Raw genomic sequence first — 15,754 nt, forward strand, 5'->3', positions numbered from 1 at the left:
AATTATACATTGATCAGTTGATGGGACTTTACATTCTTTATTTTCTTTTACGTGGTATTTCCTTTTGGTAACAAATACAGAATTTGCTCTTCTTTGAGCACATTCCTTGTGTTACTTTGTGAATAGAAATGAGATACTTGCACATTCTTAATGTTTATTAGATTTTCCTATTTAAATTTAACTTTTCTAGCATTTCGGATCTCAAATTTTTTTTTCTAACTTGGATAGTCACTTATACCAACATTACTAGAGGAGAATGAATTATTAATGTCAAGCTGGTTCTTGGTCATTTTGCCTCCAGGGTTATGTTATATTCAATGGAAGTACATGGATTTTTGTTTTGAGTTACAGAAGCTCGTGAATTAATTTCAGATAATCATTTTGTTATCTTGTCACCTCATTGTGGATATAGGCATAGTGGATGGAGCAACTCCTTCTGCAGAAACACGACTGCCCAGTTCAACCCGACCGCATTGGTTAGAACCTACTATTTATTCCTCTGAAGAAGATGGCCTCAGTCGAGCTTCTTCAGATGGTGTTGGAGGAGACACTTTGAATATGCTCTCTGTTGCAGTTAAAATATTGTCTGATAAATCAGAGTCCAATACAAAGGTGTGTGTTTTGTACTTTTATACCATTAAATACTTGCTGCTGATTTGATTACTAGTTAATAAAAATGATGGCATAAATGCAACACATTTATTTTCTTCGAAAAACTTTTCAAGTTTTGAACCAGAGGGTTATGCAGGTGATAAATGTAATTCTTCGTGTTGCTCTGTAGGAATTTCTCATTGCTGTGGGACTGAAAGGAGCCACTCTCCAGCATAGAATGCTTCCTTCCGGGCTTAGCTGGCATGAGCAGGTAAGAGAGCTGTGATGTATATGTATTGATTTATTTTTTACTTTATGTTGATATATAATACACATACTGAAAAGTTCACAAATCATAAATATTCAGTGCTCATCGAATTTTCATGAAATAAATACTCCTATATAAATACCACCTCTTATGTTAGGAAATAGAACATTATCACTACCCCAGAATGTAATTGATTTTTTACCTTTAAGTTTGGTCCTTAAACATCTCAAAGACAAAGTTATGTTTTGTCATTAAAGGGAAGGGACCTATAGAGTGCCTGGCATAGAGGAGAATAAATGAGTGTTGACTTGCACTTATAACTGTATATTCTTTAAGTACCATAATTTCAGAATTATCCCCTAGGCCAACAGTATACACTGAGGCATTTATAAGGAATTCTGTAATTAATTTCCAGTGTAATAACTGTATTTGGTTAATTACATTTTTTCAAAGGAAACTTTGGGTAAGAAGTTAACTCTTCTTTATATGAGAATGAAAACTAGCACACTATGATTCTTGTTCATTTTCCTTACAAAGAGAAACCTTTTCTTTGTGCTTGGAAAATAATAAATTATTTTAAACTTGAATGCTTTCAGAAACATTTTGAAACATAAAATATATATAGAGAGAGAGAATAAATAGAGCAGGGGTAGAGAGATGGTTAGTCAACTGGCTGGCTGTAAGAGAGAGATTTAGCCTGACTTTTTTATTTAGATAGAAATATAAGTCGATGTTGGTGAGAAGGACTGGTTTTCAGACTGATCTGGGTATAAATTAAGGAACAGGAACTTCTCCCAACAATGGGTTTTATAGAAAACCAGATGGAGAGTTTTAAACAGTCTTTGGCAAAATTTGTTTTTTTTCAAAAGAATAATTCCAAGCAAAGTAATGTTGAAAGTATATTATACATACTTGGTTAGTTTCATAGAATATGATTTTTCCAAGATCTCTGTAGCATTGCAATTGTTCGATGGGCCTCTTCATTTCAAATTCTAGTTTGGCAAATACTTTTTGAAATGAATTCCTTCAAATGATGATTTTCTTTTAACATTATGATTTTCCACTAAATGGTTGTTTTTTTTGTGAGCTGTTTTATTTCATGTTGGTATTAAGGATATCATATCAAAAATTTTTTTTCTGAAACAGGGCATTTTATATTTTTGTGATTATAGATTTTATACTTCTTGAATATTGCTGATGAACCTGTTCTGGGATACAGTCCTCCCACTTCATTTACGACCTTTCATGTTCATCTCTGGAGCTGTGCACTTGATTATAGGTTAGTTCATAAATGGAGCACAACAAAGTTTTAGTCTTTAAAATATGTACTAAGTTGTGAGAAACATACGTAATTCAGTAGAGTTAAGGTTCAAAATGCTCTTTAAAGGGAGTTTCTCTTTTTGCAGCAGACTAATGTTCTCTTGTTTCTTTGTGGTAATAGGCCTCTTTATTTGCCAATCCGATCTCTTCTTACTGTTGAAACATTCAGCGTTTCAAGTAGTGTTGCCTTGGATAAATCATCTTCTACTCTCAGGTACCGTGTAAACCTCGCTGTCTACTAAATGCAGCTGTTCAGAACATACTGGCAGAGCTTTATCTCAACCCTTTGATTAAAGTCTCAATCTTTGTTAAAAGCAACATTCTTTTACTATTAGTCATGTTCCTTTATCCAAGTTTTCAGTTTTTCTTTCTCAGATGATTCGTCCCACCTCTTCAATTCATTACTGTATTTCATTTTTAGGGAGAAAATTAATTCTTGAGATTGTTGGTTAACTTTTTAAAACATTTATATGTAAACTTCCCGTAAGACCTGATACACTTTATTTTCCTAATTTAAACCTTATGAATTTGGGCATCTGTTAAAATTGCTGAAAATTTAAAATTGATTGAGCAGATGATTTAATCTCATTTATGCCATTTAAATGTTTCTAGTACTCATAAACAGTGAGTTTTAAAGAAATGTTAGGGACTTCCCTGGTGGTCCAGTGGTTAAGAATCCGCCTTCCAATGCAGGGGACATGGGTTCGATCCCTGGTCAGGGAACTAGGATCCCACATGCTGCGGGGCAGCTAAGCGCCCACCACAGCTAGCGAGTCCGTATGCCGCAACTACTGAGCCCACGCGCTCTGCAGCCTGTGCACCACAACTAGAGAGAAGCCCGCACACCGCAACGAAAGACCCCGTGTTTTGCAGATCCCATGTGCCGCGACTAAGACCCAACACAGCCAAAGATAGATAAAAAAATAAAGAAATATTAAAAAAATAAAGAAATGTTAGGCGACATTTGTAAGTTAGAAACTGCATATGACTTTGATCATATTTATATCAGAAAGAATGGTACAGCTAAGTATACAGTGACCATGCAGCCATATATTCAAGGTTAGTTTTTTTTTTGTTTTTTTTTTAAAATTATTAGCACCTTTAATTATTATTTATTTATTTATTTTGGCTGTGTTGGGTCTTTGTTTCTGTACGAGGGCTTCCTCTAGTTGCGGCAAGCAGGGGCCACTCTTCATCGCGGTGCGCGGGCCTCTCACTGTCGTGGCCTCTCTTGTTGCGGAGCACAGGCTCCAGACGCGCAGGCTCAGTAGTTGTGGCTCAGGGGCCTAGTTGCTCCACGGCATGTGGGATCCTCCCAGACCAGGGCTCGAACCCGTGTCCGCTGCATTGGCAGGCAGACTCTCAACCACTGCGCCACCAGGGAAGCCCCTAAGGTTAGTTTTTTAGATCTTGATTTTATCTTTTTTTGGCCCAGAATAATCTTGGATGAAGCTGCTTTACACCTGTCTGACAAGTGTAATACTGTCACTATAAATCTGAATAGAGGTAAGAGTTAAAAAACAAAATCTGGGATAGATGAATCCTCTTTTATTTTTTGCATCTGAATATTTTTAAGCATTTTAACTCTAGAATGATGCCAGTGAACTAAGGATCTTGTCAGTCTGAATATTGTAATACCAGTTTGTAATATCAATAACATTGGTGAAATGCATCAAATTATATATACTCTTGTTTATTTAATAGAAGGCAGATTTTGTTTCTAACTAAAAGTGAACTGTAGGATTTTTGTAGGATGAAACTATGTTTCCATTACATTATATGTATTTGTAGTGCTACCTGCCATGAATTTTAAAGAAACGCTAGTTTTATTAGCTGTTTGTTGGATAAGCATTTTTTGAAAGTTATACTCAGATATTTTATTAATTACTTAAAAAAATTTTAGATTATGTTCGTGTGATGGATATGGGGCTTTTGGAATTAACCATAACTGCAGTGAAGTCTGATTCTGATGGAGAGCAAGTAAGTTATTAAAATAAATGGATACTTTTATTTAAGTCCTTTGTTTTATAGAAGAGACTAAAAACAACCTGAACTTACTGTAAAATTATTTTTCCACTTACCTAATTTTAGTCAGAAATAGACAAAATATTTTAAAGTTAAGATTGAGTTATTATAAATGCATGTTTCCTATGGCAAGACAAATTATCATATTACATTTTATTTAATGTAAACCTATGCAAACATTTTTTTCTCTTGTTTTGGTAGACATTTTTATCCTTTTTTCCGTGTCCTGTCCAGACTGAGCCACACTTTGAATTACACTGTTCGAGTGACGTTGTCCATATTAGAACGTGCTCGGACTCTTGTGCTGCATTAATGAATCTCATTCAGTACATTGCAAGCTACGGGGACTTACATGCGGCTAACAAGGCGGACGTGAAACCCGGAGCCCCACAAAGAAAGATGAAGGTACAGCTGCCAGCCTCATTCATTAGAACTCACTCACCCCCACCTCATTCCAGACATGCGAGTGACCTGTACATCGGCGAGGTCTTCTTGACAGTCATAGGGTAGAAAGGAAACTTTGAATAATCATCTATCTATTCTTACTTTCAGGGTGATGGGGTCTAGAAAGGTGATTCCATGGGCCTTTTTGGAAAACCATTCTACTGTTTGATGCTCTGTTTCAGAACATTAATCTTCTCAACCAACATACATTTTCCCAGACTTAAGTTATTTTCATATGTCCTCAGGGAAGAAAGAAAACATTTATCATGTGAGAGTCTGTCATATGCAAGTTGTATGTTAAAATGCTATGAGAAGGTAGATGGCAGGAATTAGTATTATTACCAGAAGACTTATTTATATGATATTATCTTTCATATTTGTTATCTACAGTTCTATCCAGTTTTCAGTATACTTTCTCATACGTGATTTCCTCTTACCCAGTGCAGTTGAGAGGTTAAAGATTATCATCTCTGTTTAGTAGATGAATAAGTTAAGACCCAGAGAACTTAGGTAATTTGCCCTAATTAGTAGCAGACACAGCAACAATATGCAGATATTTGGATTCCCAGTTCATTGCTTTCTTATGCCCCCAGCTGTCACCTCTCTGCCCTCTCATATGTCCAGATAGAACAATGTCCAGTTTGTTTAGCATTTACTTTTTTTCAGTCTTTTTATTCTTCTTCATGGCCTCTTCTGTGAACAGAATTCTCAGTCCCCTTAGGTCAATAGATCCTTCAGTAAGGGTCTGACAGGCCTTGCATTATCTTTCGTTCACGCTGATCTTACACCTCATTTGTGTTACGCTTCTGTTTTTGTTTCCTTGCTCCTGCTGTATTCTCCCTGATATAAAAGTGATTTATGATACTCTGTCTCTACTGTTTCTTCTCTTTTGTTCTCCAGTTTATTAAAAGTTATTTTAAATTATCCCTTTCAAATGAGATCTTTCCATTTTAGAGTCATGCTGACATTTTAAAAGCATGGTTTGGATTTAATGAATCCACGATTCACTAACAAACATGGTTAAGCATCAGTGTTGGAATTGATCTCCACAAATCACCTTTTAGTAGATTTCCCCTCTCATGTATACCCCCTACTGTCTTTAGGTGTCTATTTGTTCCAAGAAATGAGGCTCTACCTACAGTGGCTTTGTCTCAGAGGGTGAAGGTCATGGCAGCCATCAGGTTTGAGCAGATCAAACTCTCTACAGAGAGACCCCCCCTCTCCCCCAGCTTCACTGCACTGTTTTTCACCTTCCATCTCTTCGAATGTATTACCTCTTCAAGATTCAGTTCACTGTGCCGGCTTTGAGATGATAACACATTTATTTCTATTTGCCAGTAGTTGTTGGGGTGAAAATGCTGATACTAAAGACTTAAAATGAAAATGTAACACCTGCTGAGAGAATATAGAAAAATGATGTGTTCCTGTTTTTGGTGTTTTTGTGAAATGTAGTATATTTCTAGGACAAAATAAACGTTGAGTAATTTGCTTTTTAGAGCATTTTCAAGTTGATTTTAATTAGGGTTTTTGGCTGTAGGTAGATTCCGCTGGTCGGTCATCCTCACGTGGTCCAGTACTTCCTGAAGCAGATCAACAAATACTACGAGATTTGATGAGTGACGCTATGGAGGAAATTGACACGCAAGAGGCCGCTGCGTCTGTAAAACCACAGTCTAATGGTGAGACAGACCAGGACTTCTTCCTGGGAGCTGTGATGCTGTAGTTGAGGCTGCCATTGTTTGTGTTCTTACAAGTCCTCAATAAGTAGCTCACTAAAGAAAAGACAGGTCTGAGTGTTGGTGGATATCTATTAGTCAGTCAGCTTGTGTTTATTGAATGTTTAGTAGATAAATAATACTGGCCAGAGTGTTGTGGGGGGGGTGACAGATAAAGTGGAAGACAAGGCTTATGTTCCCTGGTAGCTCATGGTCTAGTGCAGCAAACTGGCACTGAACCAGACTGAGGCTAGTGCTTAGAACCATCGAGAGGTGATGTAAGAAAACACTTCAGAATGTAGTGTACACTCTAATCACTGGTTGGAAAGGATCTGGAATCCCTTCATTAGACTTCAGTGAAGATGAGATGAGTTGACTTTTAAAAAGTGTGTAGGACCTAGGCATGTAGAGGGGAGAGAGAAGATAATCTTGGCAAGGTCACTAACATCAGCAGAGACCCAGAGGCGTGTATGAGCCTTAATGATCTAGTAACTCAGGCTATTAATACTGGAACAAAAGTTCCCTTCTTGTCGAAAAGAATTAGGCAGTAATGTTAGATAAGCAGGGAGGAACCAGACAGAGAGCTTTAAAGCCAAGTGGAAGCATCTAAATATTTTGAAGTATCTATCTAAAAATATATTTTTTTTCTAATTGGCTGAACATAGCTATTTCTATATGTTGTGAGATCTTAATTTTTAAAAATTATTTCATAGTGTTATAGAAGTTTAGCATTCAGTGTTGCTTTCATTCTAATTTAGAATAAATTAGAGCTAAGGAAGCAAATGGGAACTTTTAGCTCCCTATGTACTAACATTATTTGTAATAATGTCAGCAGCTGACCTCCTCATGTGGGAAAGAATGTTTAATGAATATTTACCGAGCAGCTTCCACACACAAGACCCTGTACTGGACACTGAGCACTTACAAGGATGAGTGGGTTCAAAGTGCTGCCGTAGGAGAATTTAAAGTCTAGTCTGTGAGCTTTCCGAGGCTAAGATGTCGCCGTACTCATCTTAGTGTTCTTAGTTCATATCACAGGGTTTGGTTTGAATGAATGAATGGAGAAAGAATTAGTGAATCTATGGAATTCCCTGGCAGTCCAGTGGTTAGGACTCCATGCTTCCAGCGCAGGGGGCATGGGTTTGATCCCTGGTCGGGGGAACTAAGATCCCACATACTATGCAGTGCGGCCACAAAAAAAAAAAAAAAAAAGAAAAGAATTAGTGAATCTAATATATAATATAAATGTATAAAAAATATATGTTCACATACAGATTTTTGCACACATGCAGCCTTTTGTGAACTTCATATTGTGAGAGCTACCTGAGAACAGGTGTCCCATTTGGGTATCCAGCGCCCCCAAGGAGTCTTTTTATTGCTTGGAATCATTCCCTGGCCTAAGACATGCTTGGCAACTGTTTCCCCCACCCTTTCCCTGAGCAGAGACTTCCTATAGTTTTAGGTGAGACGCTGCTAGATGTAACTGTTTCCCCTCCCCTTGCTATATTGTCCAAGGAGTTTCTTCCAGAACTCCACCTACAGCACATAATTGTCAGTATGAAATTCTGGCTAAAATGGAACTCCAGTCCCCACTAACTAGCTGCTGTTGAATTCCTGAACTTCTCTGACACAAAATAACTAAGAGGAGACTGTCTGTAACTTTATGAGTCCATCATTTACTGTTTCTTAGAAAACTTCATACTTACTAGTCTTTTTATTAGTAGTCAGAAGGTTATTGTGAGAAATAAGCGAGATACTGTTTTTTAAAAATTTTTGGCTGCGTTGGGTCTTTGTTGCTGCGTGCAGGCTTTCTCTGGTTGCGGCGAGCGGAGGCTACTCTTTGCTGCGGTGCACAGGCTTCTCATTGCAGTGGCTTCTCTTATTGTGAAGCACGGGCTCTAGGTGCACAGGCTTCCTTGGTTGCAGCACATGGGCTCAGTAGTTGCAGCACGTGGGCTCAGTAGTTGTGGCACGTGGGCCCTAGTGTGCACGGGCTTCAGTAGTTGCAGTGCAGGGACTCAGTAGTTGTGGCGCACAGGCTTAGTTGCTCCATGCCATGTGGGATCTTCCCAGACCACGGATTGAACCTGTGTCCCCTGCATTGGTAGGCGGATTTTTACCACTGCGCCACGAGGGAAGTCCTAAAATGCTTAATAAATGTTATTGTTGTTGATGTTTAAAATATGCCAAAATTGAATGTTGTAATCTTTTCACCTAGGTGTTTTGGATGAAAAATCTCAAATTCAGGAGCCGTGTTGTTCAGACCTCTTCCTGTTTCCTGATGAGAGTGGAAACGTGTCCCAGGAGACTGGGCCCACTTACACCTCATTCACACACCACTTGATGAGCGATGCGGTGACAGGCGTGCCCACAGAAAATGACGACTTTTGCATTCTTTTTGCACCAAGAGCAACCATTCAGGTAATAAATTGATGATATAATTAATGTCTTAAAATAATGTTGTAAATTGAATTGACCAAAGGGCACCTGAAAAGATTCTTTAGGTTTTGTTAACTCTTTACAGTTCAGAATTACTTCCTTTTGTAATTTACTCTTGAGACTTTGTAAATGTTTGTTATACTTTACTCTTTTTATGAACATCTCTCAGAGACTCTCTACTTGCAAAATCCCCTGCGTTGTTTATTGAACTGCAGAGGAAGTACGTAGTAAGATACCTCTTCAGGGTTGTGAAATTAAATGGCAGAAAGGAGTTCTGTACAGAGTTGTTAACACAAGAATTGGGAACGATAAGATGTGATTTGTGAGAAGGCTAATGCTTGGTTAATGTATGTAATTTCCTTTTTAGAATCATGCTCACATTGAAAAAGCATGGTCTGGATTTAATGAATCCACAGTTCACTAAACAAAATGGTCAAGCATTGAATCTGTACCTTTTTATTGTCAAACAAGTAGTAAAAGCCAGATCGTAGACTATAAAAAATTCTTATGGAGTGATTCACATAGAAGGGAGAGTTCATTTTATTGTTAATTAAGCAGAGTATCTTATGTGATGATTATCGTCAGTATTTATTATTCCACTTTATATACTGAAATTATTAGAAAGAATGCAGAATCAAGAAATCCCCTTGAGATGCGCACCATAATCATTGGTTTCTACTTAAATAAGAGAGTATGTGTTACCTGTTCCTTTGTCTTAGGAGAAGGAAGAAGAACCAGTTGTAAAAATAATGGTTGATGATGCGATTGTGATAAGAGATAATTATTTTAGTCTGCCTGTTAAGAAGACAGATACGAGCAAAGCCCCTTTACACTTTCCTATTCCTGTAATTCGGTACCTGGTTAAAGAAGTCTCTCTTGTTTGGCATCTTTTTGGAGGAAAAGATTTTGGAACAGCCCCTCCTGCTTCTCCAGCTAAAAGTTATATGTAAGTTAATTTCTACATAAGTTTATTTGGCAGACCAATATACTCTCTTTGTTGCGGCGCATGGGCTTCTCTAGTTGTGGCACATGGGCTCAGTAGTTGTGGCGCGAGGGCTTGGTTGCCCCGCAGCATGTGGGATCTTAGTTCCCCGACCAGGGATCGAACCCGCGTCCCCTGTGTTGCAAGGCGGATTCTTAACCACTGGACCACCAGGCCAATATATTCTTTTCACTAAAAATACAAAGAATTTATCCTTTTAAGAATTATTAATAAGCAATATTAAAAACTGTAATTTAAATGTTACTCTTTTAATGTTAAAGTTTTGCATTTGAAAACTTGTTTGCATTCTTTGTATTTTTTTCCTAAAATACGATGACTTAAGCCATTTCCATTCAGCAAAATTTTTCGGGTACCTACCATGTGCCAGAGCCTGTGTTAGAGGCACATTCATTAAAATGAATACGACCCAGACCCTGTCCTAAGTTCAGAAGGGAGAGAGAGTTACACGAGCCAATGAGGGCAACGAAGTGAAGTGTGTGCGTCAGGAGGTGGGGACCATGCGTGCCCCTGATTCTCTAGCACCCAGCGGGGTGCCCAGCACAGAGTGGACGCTGCTGAAGTACCTGTTAGTGAGAGCGTTATTCCGTGGTTCTAGAAGGGAACTGGGTGGAAAGACGAGGCAGGGACTAAGGGCAGACACTCTCAGCGGGGTGGGGAGGGTCAGGAGAGGCTTCACGGGGTGGGAGCCTTTGGCACAGCATGGTAATGACTTTTTCTATTTAAAAGTGCTTTTAAAAAAACTTACAACTTTACTATAATTCTTTTCCGTGTTAATTGGAATTTCTAGGACTTGTCCTCTGACTCTCAGGGGTTTCTGAAGTAATAAGGAACTTACAGGGAGGTCTCATTTCTAAGTCTTATCTTGTGATATGCACACCAGCATCATAGTTAACGTTTTCTGTAGTTTTAAATATTTAGCAAGTAGATGATTGCTGTAACGGCAGTAATAACATTTATGTTCTCAGTGTCTCCAAGGGATAAAAGATGCGGTTTTGATTTATAGCAATACAATTTGTGGCAGTGTTTTGCTAGTTCTGTAATCTTATTTCCTTTCTTCATCCTGTTATTTTTTCTAGTGTCATTCATTGCCTTTCTCCGACTATTCCTTTAACAAAAGGTTTTATTTTTCATTTATAGTAGTCCCCACAGCTCACCTTCTCACACACCTGCAAGACATGGACGTAATGTGGTATGTGGGGGAAAAGGAAGAAACCATGACTTTTTAATGGAAATACAGTTAAGCAAGGTAATGTGACATTTTGAAAGGAAAAATCCACCGAAGTGGGAGCATTAGTGGGCGTTCTTTGGTTACTCCCTGTCCCCTCCCCCATGTGGTCTTGGGGCGTAAGTGGAAAAGTGCAGGGGTCTTGTATAAAAACTCTTGCCTCTTTTTCTTTCTCAAATATTCTGAGAAAATTCAGGGTTTTTGTTTTTGTTTTCCCGGGCTACCCCTAGATCAGTGTCTCTCAGAGTTGAACAAGCATCAGAATCCCCTTGAGGGCTTGTTAAAACACAGGTTGCTGGGCCCCAGAGTTTTTGATTCAGTAGGTCTGAGGTAGGGCCCATGAATTTGCATTTTTAATGAGTTCCCAGGTGATTGTGATACCACTTTACCCAGGACCGCGCTTGGGGAACCACTGTGCTGGAGTATGTCTCTGGGAAGGCCTGCCATTGGATAGCACGCAGGTCTCAGGTCCTTTGTGAGCATCTAGAGACCAGCAGCCCAGGCTGCCAGTGCCACTGATGCAGTTAATTCTGTCAGCTTGTCTGGGATTGTGCCAAGGGTCGAATATTAGGGTGCTTAGCATAGAAATAGTGTAGTGATGACAGCTCCATATACTTAATTGTATCCTTGCGCCCTTTTGGAACTTGAACCTTGCCTCCAAGCAGTTTCATAGGTATGCAAGATAATAATTTTATGACTTATGCCTGTTGAGCGTTTTGCTTGAAAAGGATAGGGATTTTACCAAAGTCAAATAAGAAATGTCAGTCAGGCTTTTCCTTGTATGGTCCTGTACACGTGGATTAATAAATAAATACATGAACAAACGTAGGAATGTTATGCTGTTCTCTGAAAGTGGAATCAAAAGCTGAGAATTCAAAGAAAATGAGTGATGTTTTACATTTTAAAGAGAAAATCTGATTTAAATAAAATGTAGAGGTTGTTCTGTGTTCTTTCTCTTCTGTAAAGGTGAAGTTTCAGCACGAGGTTTACCCCCCATGCAAACCAGAATGCGAGTCTAGCCTCTTGGAGCACCCGGTCTCCCGGCAGGTGTTCATCGTGCAGGATCTTGAAATTCGAGATCGTCTGGCAACATCACAAATGAATAAGTTTTTGTACCTGTATTGCAGTAAAGAAATGCCTCGAAAAGCTCATTCCAACATGGTAAGATTTAAAACTTCATATATTTTGTTGTTGTATTAATTTCAGAAAAGTATTTTTATTTTATCTAACTGCAGAAGATTTATTTTAGATTAGGGAAAATTATGGGATTTTTTTCCCTCATTTTTATATGAAAATCCCTTTTAAATACGCGGCTTAAAGTTTTGTTTTAAAAATTATCTTGCATGTTGTTTCTATAATTGCCAATATATCAATACCTGAGGAAAACCAGAAGTCCATAGTGATCTACACAAAACACTTACACAAGGAATTCCCTGGCGGTCCAGTGGTTAGGACTCTCACTGCCGAGGGCCCTGGTTCGATCCCTGGTCGGGGAGCTAAGATCCCACAAGCCACATGGCATGGCCAAAAAAACAAAACACTTAACACAAAATATTTAAACGAAATTGTTGGCAGTATTCCACATTTCTAACTTTTAAATGTTATTAGAATAGAAATGATCAGCTCAGGACTTCCAGAAGAAAACGTCATAGAAGTTGTCTTTGGAATATGGGTCTATGGATTAGCTTCTGGGGCTTAGCAGACTTCTTTGAGAGTGCGAGTACAACATTATCATTTGCGTTTTTTCCTCTAAAGAGAATTCATATCTTTCATCAGATTCTTGAAAGAGTGTGTGACCCAAAAAAGTTAGATTCAGGATTCTAAGGAAAGAGGGTAAACAGTTCCACTTTTTGTTCTGATATAGGGACTAGATATAGGATTTTTTTTCCTCGTTTTTGCTTTTCTTTTTTTAATGAAAACAAGGTCATATTATCACTAGGGAAAAAATGTGTTTGTCTGTCTCATCTTGTAGCTGACAGTGAAAGCATTACATGTGCGCCCGGAGTCTGGCAGGTCACCACAGGAATGCTGCCTCAGAGTGTCACTAATGCCACTTCGCCTCAATATTGACCAGGTTTGTATTACAAGCATAATGCATGGAATTATGATTAAATATATATCCCACATTCAGGATGAGAGATTTAATTTAGTAGAATTATGTTTATTATGATTTAATTTTTATGGAAGTTGCGTAATTAAAACAGACTTCTGCTGGTAAAGAATAGGGCAAATTCATTAGCTGTTTGGAATCTGAATTATTAGTGAATAAACGTTATTAGATTTTGTCCTCCAGTTTCCTACTCACTGTCTACGTGACATAGCGCTTAATACCTGCTTCTCACGTTCTCTGATCTTTACATACGTACTCCTAATGCAGATATACAGGTATTTTCAGAGGATGAAAGGACTCCTCGATATATGCTATTGAAAGATATAGGGGATTGTAATCACAGCATCTGGAAGAGAATTCCTTCTGCCCTGGGCACAATGACAGATTAGTAAATTGGCCCTTGAACAGGTCACAAACAAAGCAGAGATTTATGGAAAGAGGTAAAGAAGTCCACTTTCCTATATTCTAGCAAGCACCGCATCAAATGATCCTGGGTTTTGCCTTCCCAGAGAGCTGTTTAAAGCATAGTTGGTGTTTTACAAGCTTTGTTCGGTGTATGAAGATGTGATACTTGGTAGTAGTGCAGTGTAGTGAAGAGTGTGGGTTTAGAGTCAGACCTGGGCTTAAATCTCAGTTCTCTTTTACTAACTGTGTGGCTTTTGGTAGGTGACTTAATTTCCCCAAGCCTCAGTTTCTTCACTGATAAAATGGAAAAAGTAATAGTACATGTAGCGTCATTTTGTTAAAAATGAGGATTAAAGGAGACTGGTGTATGTAAAACATTTAGCTTGGTGCCTGGCACACACTGTTAATGATCAGAAGTGTTAGCTGTTATTATTAACTGAAGCATATAACAACTACAGAAAATAAATGGAGTTTTTATAATAATCTGCTTTTGAAATAACAAAACCCTCCCCTTATACCTTATATATTGGTGTGAGCTCAGATTTGGAAGTAGAGTATGTGTGGGGTGGTATTATTTGTTTGATTAAATAACATTGAATAATGTCGATTCATTATTTAAATAAGTAATAGATGTATCAGGAATAATCTATAGTAATATTTATATTATAAACAAAATATAGGCATATCTCAGAGAAAATGTATCGTGAAGCACAGAAGTTTAGCACAACTTTATGTTAATATTTGTAGCTTCTGAGCTGGGTCAGTCTTGCCAGTGAGTATTTTAGATTTATGTTTTCTCATTATGAGAAGAATATCTTTTGAAACCCATATTTTAATTTAATTTATCCGTATTGGCCTAGTAGGAATATGATGAAGTATTTATGGGAAATTTGATCTGTGAAAATCACCAGTGTGAGCAAGAATTTGAGTGAGATTTATCTTTATGGCATGACTTTACCAGACTTAGCAAGCCCAGTTTTCTTTAATAGACCTTTTCTTTAATGTTGAGCTTAATTTCTTCTGTAGAACTATAAAGCAATATGATTTTAAAATGGAGAAATATTAACCTTAGCAAAAACAATCACGGAAATAAATGTTATGACTAAACTGAGGAGGAATGGGAAATAATTCCCCAAGATATGGGATCGAGGGAAACAAAGCCATGCTACAAATATATTTGCCTTAACTAGGAATATTATGATACAAAAGAGTCCTTTATAGTTTGCGTCTTCTAAGATTGACATACCATACCAAATGGTCATCTGAATAGAAAGCCAAATATTTGTGTTCTTTAGTTTTTCTTTTGAAAACATATCAGTTGATGAATGAGAATGCTTTGAGTAATATTTTTCTTACCAAGCATATCTCTGACTTTATCTTCACTGGATCATAGACAGTAAGTATGAAAGCAACGTGTAGTTTTCTCTTGTTTCTAAGAAGCTAGCTGCATTGCTGTTGAAACTCGGTGCAGTTGCTTGCGAAGCGCAGCGTACCTGTAGGGCAGGCAGGACACTAGGCAGATCGAGTGATTGCCATGTAGGGAGCTAAGTAGATGATGGAGGTTGTGTAACTAGGCGATTTGAGATCCGAAATCTGAAGGGGCCGGATTTCCTGGTCTGGTGTTCATTGTAGTATTGAACTGCCTGGAAATCTGTGTAGGGAAGATATGTTAATTCCAAATCATTTGCTGAATGCCAGCCTTGTCCCAGGTCTGAAGTAGAATGCTGGGAATACAAAGAAGAAACATCCCATCCTCAGAGATCTCTGTTTAGTGGGGAGACAAAAAGACAAATGACTTTAACACCCAGGGATGAAGATAGGCATAAAGATGTGTCCCACCAGGAGAGGGCTCCTAAGCCGGGCTGGGAGTTTGGAAGATGAGGGGTGAGCAGTAAAGGCTTTCTGGAGGAGGTGACAATCAAGCTGGGTCTTAAGGAATGTAAAATTATGAATTTTTATAAAGGCGTTGAGAGCCTAATTCAGGTTGTGAGATGCAGTGTTGGGGGACAGGTGCTTGGCTGAGGCTGGAAATGATGAAGTAGTGCCAGTTGGCATGTTTGTGATTTTTTTTCAGCATCACCTGAGCATGACATTGAAAGCATTTCTTTCAACACCTTAAGTCATATCGCACCGTTAATATCCTTTACCATAGGACCTTAAAGCTAGAAATAACTATTTTAGAGTGAAGGTTTAACATAAATAATAAACC

At 38.1% G+C, this 15,754-nt stretch overlaps 1 protein-coding gene across 5 annotated transcripts in view; it reads left to right on the top strand.

Moving 5' to 3' along the window:
* ATG2B (autophagy related 2B) overlaps nucleotides 1-15,754 on the top strand; it is a 67,856-nt gene that overhangs the window by 37,220 nt on the left and 14,882 nt on the right. For 4 of the 5 annotated variants that reach the window (XR_014242407.1, XM_082384437.1, XM_082384438.1 and 1 more), the window contains exons 22-34: nucleotides 413-612; nucleotides 782-862; nucleotides 2,032-2,138; nucleotides 2,301-2,393; nucleotides 3,615-3,685; nucleotides 4,083-4,159; nucleotides 4,406-4,609; nucleotides 6,186-6,327; nucleotides 8,582-8,784; nucleotides 9,522-9,748; nucleotides 10,943-11,051; nucleotides 11,997-12,191; nucleotides 13,003-13,104. Coding sequence is in view for 4 of the 5 variants with exons in the window: in XM_082384437.1 (XP_082240563.1) it covers nucleotides 413-612; nucleotides 782-862; nucleotides 2,032-2,138; nucleotides 2,301-2,393; nucleotides 3,615-3,685; nucleotides 4,083-4,159; nucleotides 4,406-4,609; nucleotides 6,186-6,327; nucleotides 8,582-8,784; nucleotides 9,522-9,748; nucleotides 10,943-11,051; nucleotides 11,997-12,191; nucleotides 13,003-13,104 (1,811 nt within the window). In the remaining variant the exon portion in view is untranslated. The remainder of the gene's footprint in view (nucleotides 1-412; nucleotides 613-781; nucleotides 863-2,031; nucleotides 2,139-2,300; nucleotides 2,394-3,614; nucleotides 3,686-4,082; nucleotides 4,160-4,405; nucleotides 4,610-6,185; nucleotides 6,328-8,581; nucleotides 8,785-9,521; nucleotides 9,749-10,942; nucleotides 11,052-11,996; nucleotides 12,192-13,002; nucleotides 13,105-15,754) is intronic. The other variant, XM_082384439.1, reaches the window with a different exon arrangement.

This window comes from Balaenoptera borealis (genome assembly GCF_965194805.1).
Source record: "Balaenoptera borealis genome assembly, chromosome: 3".
Classification (NCBI taxonomy): domain Eukaryota; kingdom Metazoa; phylum Chordata; class Mammalia; order Artiodactyla; family Balaenopteridae; genus Balaenoptera; species Balaenoptera borealis.